This window comes from Balaenoptera ricei, chromosome 12 (genome assembly GCF_028023285.1).
Source record: "Balaenoptera ricei isolate mBalRic1 chromosome 12, mBalRic1.hap2, whole genome shotgun sequence".
NCBI lineage: Eukaryota > Metazoa > Chordata > Mammalia > Artiodactyla > Balaenopteridae > Balaenoptera > Balaenoptera ricei.
Window position 1 is genome coordinate 54,328,202 of NC_082650.1, and position 10,061 is coordinate 54,338,262.

Genomic DNA, 10,061 nt, shown 5'->3' on the forward strand with positions numbered 1-10,061 from the left:
AGAGAGAGAAATCCAGATTGATTATGGGACATATGAAATATGTTTCAAATTTGAGTAATGATCCTTGTCTTAGGGTTTGTCCATGTTGCAGGCAAAATACGTATGATTGCCAGAGTATTAGGTTCTGCTACACAGGACCTGCCTTGTCAAATGATTCAAAAAATATTCAGCTCCCCAAAAAGGTCAAAAAAATTCCCAGGAAACTGTGATAGCTGATCACCAGTTGCCAAACCACAGTGCAAATTTGTTGGACCTAAGCCCATCTCCTGCCCTCTGAATCTCTTAGATGTTCCACAGAATTGCCAATACACAGACCTCAGACGGGAGGAAGAGTTGTATAAAAGGATTGATTATACTTGGCAGAACTTGGAGAAGGAGTGCAAATATGATCAAATCACCAAAAAGTCCTGGGAGATTATATCCATAAGACAAACAAAATAAAACCAATGCTGAAGGGCTCAACAAAAGACTTGGAGCTCACATTGGTAGAGAGACTCGGTTTGTCAGGACAGGCAGAGTGGCTTTTAGGGGGTGGAGAATTAGGGCTCCCAGGTATGGCTATCTGTAAGAGTCCAGCTCTACAGCAGCAAGAGTCTCTGACAAATCTTGATAGGACCTTGATTTGTTAAAATATCATCCAGAGACCACTGGCACACACCTGTAGTAAAAGGAAAAAAAAAAAAAGGTTGATTTAGCCTGCAGCAAAAGACAATACAAAGCAGAAGAGTGAGTCAAATACAGTACAAACCATGGAGTGAGTCCAAAGTTGGGGAGCTTAGGGTAAGGTTTTTGTAGGACCTGGGGGCTGGAATTAGTCACAAGATGGTCTTGGCATGGATTATTCAGAATCTGTAAACCAGGCAAGTTGCTGGAACAGTCAGTGGTCTCAGTTTTAGAACATACGACCTTTTCGGAGTTATTGTTACATCACTCTATGGTTCTATCTTGGAACATATGCATTTAAACAAAGAGATATACAATTTTGACCTTAAGTCATTTATCTGTTTTACTAGTCATAGTGCAGACCATTTTGTAAGCTATGGTTTCTGTTTCAACTCTCATCCTCAATCTATATAAGGGAATCTGAACTAGCCCCTTCCCACGCCTTCATGTTCCATGAGGAAACCTCTAACCAAGGTGTATTTGATGAAAAAAATCCCTTTCCTCTATTTGTGCTGTTTCTTTTTTCCCAGCAAGACTCACCCCCAAGCTTGAGGGGAAAGGAAGAGCTCAAAACTGGATCAGTTCTATCATTGCCTTTGCACACAGTGTTTTCTCTAATTATAACTCCACTGCAAAATTCTGCTCTTTAATACCCAGCTCAAAATTACATCCTTTAAAAAGTATTTTCCAATGTCTCTTCCTTCTCTCCTCCCCATCTTCAGCTCCCACCCCTGACTTGGAGGATAAAATTTGCTCCCTATGTGTTCCTGGTGCTTAGTAGTCCGCTTGGTACACAGTAGATGCTTAGTATATATTTTTGAACTGTGTTGGTAATATCTAATTAATTTGGCAGTAGATATTATTAAAATACTTTGATATTACTGTTACTTCAGCTCTTTCTAAGTTCTCTCCTCTCTGATTTCCTATTGCACAGTTTGGCATTGTTGTTCTCTGACAGTTTCATACATATTAGTTTTGTTTTTCTTTTATTCCAGTTATTAATAAATTGTGAGCTCTTAGGGATGGGGACAATTTCTTTTACTGGGTCGGCACCTTCCATCCCACTCCCATGCCCCTTCAGACTTAAGACGATTCTCATACTTCCTAAATATTTGTTGGTTTTGAGCCTATTTTGAGATATTAGCTTATATTTTCTCCTATATTTTCCCTACCCTTCATTTTATCCCATTCAGGAAGGCAGTTGGCCCAAACTTCATTGCCTCAGGGAAGAGTTGAGGCCAGGTGTGAAGCAGGAGTAGAGCATCAGCCATTGTGGGTTTTTCCCCAAAGGCCTAAACACTAAGTTGAATGGAGAAAGTTTGGAGAGGGAAATAAAGAATGGGACTCCCAGGTATAGACAGAGCAAGTGGAGAAAGCAGGCAATTGTCAGGTCCCCCTTTCACTGCTTCCAGCTTAACAAAATAATAATAATAATGAAGTGATGGAGAATGTGGAGAGGAGACAGAGACAGTTCTGGGGGTCCAGGAAAGGCGTGGACTCAGGTCCTGCCTGCAAGGCACAATTCCAAAGTAGTGGCAAACCTTCAAAGAGGAATGGATAGAGAGCGATGGTGGATTTGACTGTGAGAGACCCTGCGGTGGATTGTCCTCTACATTCGGTGTTTGTGGGGAACATTCCATATGAGGCTACTGAACAGCAATTAAAGGACATCTTTTCTGAGGTTGGACCTGTTGTTAGTTTCAGGTTGGTATATGACAGGGAGACAGGAAAGCCAAAAGGTTCTGGCTTCTGTGAATACCAAGACCAGGAGACAGCACTTAGTGCCATGCGAAACCTAAATGGGTGTGAATTCAGTGGGAGAGCACTTCGAGTGGACAATGCTGCCAGCAAAGAGAACAAAGAAGAGCTGAAGAGCCTTGGCACTGTGCCCCTGTCACTGAGTCACCTTACGGAGAGACCATCAGTCCTGAGGATGCCCCTGAGACCATTAGCAAAGCAGTTGCCAGCCTTCCACCAGAGCAGATGTTTGAGCTGATGAAACAAATGAAGCTTTGTGTCCAGAATAGTCCTCAGGAAGCACGGAACATGTTGCTTCAGAACCCTCAACTGGCTTATGCTTTGCTACAAGCCCAGGTTGTGATGAGAACTGTGTATCCAGAAATTGCCTTGAAAATTCTGCATCGCCAGACAAATATCCCGACACTGATTGCAGGCAACCCTCAGACAGTCCACAGCGCTGGACCTGGCTCAGGATCCAATGTGTCAATAAACCAACAGAATCCTCAGGCCCCTCAGGCCCAGTCTTTGAGTGGAATGCATGTCAATGGCGCACCTCCTCTGATGCAAGCTTCTCTGCAGGCTGGAGTTGCAGCACCAGGGCAGATACCAACGACCGTAACAGGACCTGGCCCCGGTTCCTTAGCGCCTGGAGGAGGAATGCAGGCCCAGGTTGGAATGCCAGGGAGTGGACCAGTGTCCATGGAGTGGGAACAAGTGCCGATGCAAGACCCCAGAGCAGCTGTGCAGCGTGGGCCCTTGCCTGCCAACGTCCCAACTCCTCGAGGTCTGTTGGGAAACGCTCCAAATGACCCACGCAGAGGCACTTTCCTTTCTGTAACTGGAGAGGTAGAGCCTAGAGGTTACCTGGGACCACCTTATCAGGGTCTGCCCATGCACCATGTCCCTGGCCCTGATAGCCGCGGCCCACCCCCACATGAGATGAGGGGAGGGCCATTAGCTGAGCCCAGACCTCTAACGGCAGAGCCAAGAGGACCCATGCTAGATCAGAGGGGTACACCATTGGATGGCAGAGGTGGAAGAGATCCCCGAGGCATAGATGCACGAGGTATGGAGGCACGAGCCATGGAGGCCCGTGCAGTGGAAATCAGAGGGACTGAGGCCAGTAGCATGGATACAAGGGGCCCAGTCCCAGGCCCTAGAGGCCCTATACCTAGTGGAATCCAGGTCCCAGTCCAATTAACATGGGGGCAGTTGGCCCCCTGGGATCCAGACGTGTCCCAGTCATGCAAGGAGTGAGCATTCAGGGTGGAGGCCAGCCTGGTGGCTTTAGTCCTGGCCAGAACCAAGTCACAACACAGGACCATGAGAAGGCTGCTTTGATCATGCAGGTTCCTCAACTAACTGCAGACCAGATCGCCAAGCTTCCTCCTGAGCAGAGGCAGAGTATCCTGATCTTAAAGGAACAAATACAGATGTCTACTGGAGCGCCTTAAAATATTTTCAAAACTACCTGGCGACAAATCTGGAAATTAATTCCATAACTTGGTTGAAGTGTTGCGAAAAGATGATTTCTGCATCCTTCCCTTTGAATGACTCAAATTGGTGCCAGGTGGGGGACTCCCATCACCTTCTCTCAGAACAAAATCAGTTCATTCTGTTGTCTTAGTTTATATGTTTTCTGTGACTTGAAATAAACTTTGAACACAATTTTAATATACTGCAGATTGATATACATGACCTTTTTCCTTTTAGAAGGCTGAACACCAAGGGTGAAACCTTACACGTGTTTTCTACCCTTACTGCAGTATTGTACTTTTTTTTTTTTTTAACGTCTTTATTGGAGTATAATTGCTTTACAATGGTGTGTTACTTTCTGCTTTATAACAAAGTGAATCTGTTATACATATACATATATCCCCATATCTCTTCCCTCTTGCATCTCCCTCCCTCCCACCCTCCCTATCCCACCCCTCTAGATGGTCACAAAGCACCGAGGTGATCTCCCTGTGCTATGCAGCTCCTTCCCACTAGCTATCTGTTTTACATTTGGTAGTGTATATATGTCCATGTCACTCTCTCACTTTGTCCCAGCTTACCCTTCCCCCTCCCCATATCCTCAAGTCCATTCCCTAGTAGGTCTGCGTCTTTATTCCCGTCTTGCCCCTAGCTTCTTCATGACCATTTTCTTTTTTTTTTTTTTTTTAGATTCCATATATATGTGTTAGCATAAGGTATTTGTTTTTCTCTTTCTGACTTACTTCACTCTGTATGACAACTCTAGGTCCATCCACCTCACTACAAATAACTCAGTTTTGTTTCTTTTTATGTCTGAGTAATATTCCATTGTATATATGTGCCACATCTTCTTTATCCATTCATCTGTTGATGGACACTTGGGTTGCTTCCATGTTCTGGCTATGGTAAATAGAGCTGCAATGAACATTTTGGTACATGACTGTTTAGAATTATGGTTTTCTCAGGATATATGCCCAGTAGTGGGATTGCTGGGTCGTATGGTAGTTCTATTTGTAGTTTTTTAAGGAACCTCCATACTGTTCTCCATAGTGGCTGTATCAATTTACATTCCCACCAACAGTGCAAGAGGGTTCCCTTTTCTCCACACCCTCTCCAGCATTTATTGTTTCTAGATTTTTTGATGATGGCCATTCTGACCAGTGTGAGATGATATCTCATTGTAGTTTTGATTTGCATTTCTCTAATGATTAATGATGTTGAGCACTCTTTCATGTGTTTGTTGGTAAGCTGTATAACTTCTTCAGAGACATGTCTATTTAGATCTTCCACCCATTTTTGGATTGGGTTGTTTGTTTTCTTGATATTGAGCTGCACGAGCTGCTTGTAAATTTTGGAGATTAATCCTTTGTCAGTTGCTTCATTTGCAAATATTTTCTCCCATTCAGAGGGTTGTCTTTTCGTCTTGTTTATGGTTTCCTTTGCTGTGCAAAAGCTTTTAAGTTTCATTAGGTCCCATTTGTTAATTTTTGTTTTTATTTCCATTTCTGTAGGAGCTGGGTCAAAAAGGATCTTGCTGTGATTTATGTCATAGAGTGTTCTGCCTATGTTTTCCTCTAACAGTTATGATAGTGTCTGGCCTTACATTTAGGTCTTTAATCCACTTTGAGTTTATTTTTGTGTATGGTGTTAGGGAGTGTTCTAATTTCATTCTTTTACCTGTAGCTGTCCAGTTTTCCCAGCACCACTTATTGAAGAGGCTGTCTTTTCTCCACTGTACATTCTTGCCTCCTTTATCAAAGATAAGGTGACCATATGTGTGTGGGTTTATCTCTGGGCTTTCTATCCTGTTCCACTGATCTATATTTCTGTTTTTGTGCCAGTACCATACTGTCTTGATTACTGTAGCTTTGTAGTGTAGTCTGAAGTCAGGGAGCCTGATTCCTCCAGCTCCGTTTTTCTTTCTCAAGATTGCTTTTGCTATTCGCGGTCTTTTGTGTTTCCATACAAATTGTGCAATTTTTTGTTCTAGTTCTGTGAAAAATGCCAGTGGTAGTTTGATAGGGATTGCATTGAATCTGTAGATCGCTTTGGGAAGTATAGTCATTTTCACAATGTTGATTCTTCCAATCCAAGAACATGGTATAGCTCTCCATCTATTTGTATCATCTTTAATTTCTTTCATCAGTGTCTTATAATTATTGCATACAGGTCTTTTGTCTCCTTAGATAGGTTTATTCCTAGATATTTTATTCTTTTTGTTGCAATGGTAAATGGGAGGGTTTTCTTAATTTCACTTTCAGATTTTATATCATTCGTGTATAGAAATGCAAGAGATTTCTGTGCATTAATTTTGTATCCTGCTACTTTACCAAATTCATTGATTAGCTCTAGTAGTTTTCTGGTAGGATCCTTAGGATTCTCTGTGTATAGTTACATGTCATCTGCAAACAGTGACAGTTTTACTTCTTCTTTTCTGGTTTGGATTCCTTTTATTTCATTTTCTTCTCTGACTGCTATGGCTAAAACTTCCAAAACTATGTTGAATAATACTGGTGAGAGTGGAAAACCTTGTCTTGTTCCTGATCATAGAGGAAACAGTTTCAGTTTTTCACCATTGAGAATGATGTTGGCTATGGGTTTCTCATATATGGCCTTTATTATGTTGAAGGAAGTTCCCTCTTTGCCTACTTTCTGGAGGGTTTTTATCATAAATGGGTGTTGAGTTTTGTCGAAAGCTTTCTCTGCATCTATTGAGATGATCATATGGTTTTTCTCCTTCAATTTGTTAATATGGTGTATCACGTTGATTGATTTGCGTATATTGAAGAATCCTTGCATTCCTGGGATAAACCCCACTTGATCATAATGTATGATCCTTTTAATGTGCTGTTGGATTCTGTTTGCTAGTATTTTGTTGAGGAATTTTGCATCTATGTTCATCAGTGATATTGGTCTGTAGTTTTCTTTCTTTGTGACATCTTTGTCTGGTTTTGGTATCAGGGTGATGGTGGCTGCGTAGAATGAGTTTGGGAGTGTTCCTGCCTCTGCTATACTGTGGAAGAGTTTGAGAAAGATAGGTTTTAGCTATTCTCTAAATGTTTGATAGAATTCACCTGTGAAGCCATCTGGTTCTGGGCTTTTGTTGGAAGATTTTTAATCACAGTTTCAATTTCAGTGCTTGTGATTGGTCTGTTCATATTTTCTTTCTTCCTGGTTCAGTCTCAGAAGGTTGTGCATTTCTAAGAATTTGTCCATTTCTTCCAGGTTGTCCATTTTATTGCCTTTTAGTTGCTTTTAGTAATCTCTCATGATCCTTTGTATTTCTGCAGTGTCAGTTGTTACTTCTCCTTTTTCATTTCTAATTCTATTGATTTGAGTCTTCTCCCTTTTTTTCTTTATGAGTCTGGCTAATGGTTTATCAATTTTCTTTATCTTCTCAAAGAACCAGCTTTTAGTTTTATTGATCTTTGTTATTGTTTCCTTCATTTCTTTTTCATTTATTTCTGATCTGATCTTTATGAATTCTTTCCTTCTGCTAACTTTGGGGTTTTTAGGTTCTTCTTTCTCTAATTGCTTTAGGTGTAAGGTTAGGTTGTTTATTTGAGATGTTTCTTGTTTCTTAAGGTAGGATTGTATTGCTATAAACTTCCCTCTTAGAACTGCTTTTGCTGCATCCCATAGGTTTTGGGTCGTCATGTTTCCATTGCCATTTGTTTCCAGGTATTTTTGATTTCCTCTTTGATTTCTTCAGTGATCTGTTGGTTATTAAGTAGTGTGTTGTTTAGCCTCCATGTGTTTGTGTTTTTTACAGATTTTTTCCTGTAATTGATATCTAGTCTCATAGCATTGTGGTCGCAAAAGATACTTGATACGATTTCAATTTTCTTAAATTTACCAAGGCTTGATTTGTGACCCAAGATATGATCTATCCTGGAGAATGTTCCATGAGCCCTTGAGAAGAAAGTGTATTCTGTTGTTTTTGGGTGTACTGTCCTATAAATGTCAATTAAGTCTATCTTGTTTAATGTATCATTTAAAGCTTGTGCTTCCTTATTTATTTTCATTTTGGGTGATCTGTCCATTGGTGAAAGTGGGATCTTAAAGTCCCTTACTATGATTGTGTTACTGTCGATTTCCCCTTTTATGGCTGTTAGCATTTGCCTTATGTATTGCGGTGCTCCTATGTCGGGTGCATAAATATTTACAATTGTTATATCTTCTTCTTGGATTGATCCCTTTATCATATGTAGTGGCCTTCCTTCTCTCTTGTAATAGTCTTTGTTTTAAAGTCTATTTTGTCTGATATGAGAATTGCTACTCCAGCTTTTTTTGATTTCCATTTGCATGGAATATCTTTTTCCATCCCCTCACTTTCAGTCTGTATGTGTCCCTAGGTCTGAAGTGGGTCTCTTGTAGACAGCATATATACAGGTCTTGTTTTTGTATCCATTCAGCCAGTCTATGTCTTTTGGTTGGAGCATTTAATCCATTTACATTTAAGGTAATTATTGATATGTATGTTCCTATTACCATTTTCTTAATTGTTTTGGGTTTGTTATTGTAGGTCTTTTCCTTCTCTTGTGCTTCCTGCCTAGAGAAGTTCCTTTAGCATTTGTTGTAAAGCTGGTTTGGTGGTGCTGAATTATCTGAGCTTTTGCTTGTCTGTAAAGGTTTTAATTTCTCCATCAAATCTGAATGAGATCCTTGCTGGGTAGAGTAGTCTTGGTTGTAGGTTTTTCCCCTTCATCACTTTAACTATGTCCTGCCACTCCCTTCTGGCTTGCAGAGTTTCTGCTGAAAGATCAGCTGTTAACCTTATGGGGATCCCCTTGTATGTTATTTGTTGTTTTTCCCTTGTTGCTTTTAATATTTTTTCTTTGGTTTTAATTTTTGATAGTTTGATTAATATGTGTCTTGGCATGTTTCTCCTTGGATTTATCCTGTATGAGACTCTCTGTGCTTACTGGGCTTGATTAACAATTTCCTTTCCCATATTAGGGAAGTTTTCAACTATAATCTCTTCAAATATTTTCTCAGTCCCTTTCTTTTTCTCTTCTTCTTCTGGGACCCCTATAATTCGAATGTTGGTGCATCTAATGTTGTCCCAGAGGTCTCTGAGACTGTCCTCAGTTCTTTTCATTCTTTTATCTTTATTCTGCTCTGCAGTAGTTATTTCCACCATTTTATCTTCCAGGTCACTTATTCGTTCTTCTGCCTCAGTTATTCTGCTATTGATTCCTTCTGGAGTGTTTTAAATTTCATTTATTGTGTTGTTCATCACAGTTTGTTTGCTCTTTAGTTCTTCTAGGTCCTTGTTAAATGTTTCTTGTATTTTCTCCATTCTATTTCCAAGATTTTGGATCATCTTTACTATCATTATTCTGAATTCTTTTTCAGGTAGACTGCCTATTTCCTCTTCATTTGTTAGGTCTGGTGGGTTTTTACCTTGTTCCTTCATCTGCTGTGTGTTTCTGTGTCTTCTCATTTTGCTTAACTTACTGTGTTTGGGGTCTCCTTTCGCAGGCTGCAGGTTCATAGTTCCCGTTGTTTTTGGTGTCTGCACCCAGTGGCTAAGGTTGGTTCAGTGAGTTGTGTATGCTTCCTGCTGGAGGGAACTAGTGCCTGTATTCTGGTGGATGAGGCTGGATCTTGTCTTTCTGGTGGGCAAGTCCATTTCTGGTGGTGTGTTTTGGGGTGTCTGTGACCTTATTATGATTTTAGGCGGCCTCTCTGCTAATGGATGGGGTTGTGATCCTGTCTTGCTAGTTGTGTGGCATAGGGTGTCTGGCACTGTAGCTTGCTGGTCATTGAGTGGAGCTGGGTCTTAGCATTGAGATGGAGATCTCTGGGAGATTTTCACCATTGGATATTACGTGGAGCTGGGAGGTCTCTTGTGGACCAATGTCCTGAACTTGGCTCTCCCACCACAGAGGCACAGCCCTGACACCTGGCTGGAGAACCAAGAGGCTGTCATCCACACGGCTCAGAATAGAAGGGAGAAAAGAGAGAAAAAAGAAGATAAAATAAAATAAAGTTATTAAAATAAAAAATAATTATTAAAAAAAATTTTTTAAGTAATAAAAAAGAAAGAAAGAAGAGAGCAACCAAACCAAAAAACAAATCCACCAATGATAACAAGTGCTAAAAACTACACTAAAAAACAAAACAAAACAAAAAAAATGGACAGACAGAACCCTAGGACAAATGGTAAAAGCAAAGCT

The 10,061-nt window shown here is 40.7% G+C and overlaps 1 protein-coding gene across 1 annotated transcript; it reads left to right on the forward strand.

Moving 5' to 3' along the window:
• The first annotated feature begins 2,230 nt into the window (after positions 1-2,230).
• LOC132376341 (cleavage stimulation factor subunit 2-like) lies at positions 2,231-3,857 on the forward strand. Its single transcript, XM_059942012.1, is given in 3 exon segments — positions 2,231-2,546; positions 2,549-3,583; positions 3,586-3,857. Coding segments are annotated over 3 exon segments (1,623 nt in total).
• The last annotated feature ends 6,204 nt before the right edge of the window (positions 3,858-10,061 follow it).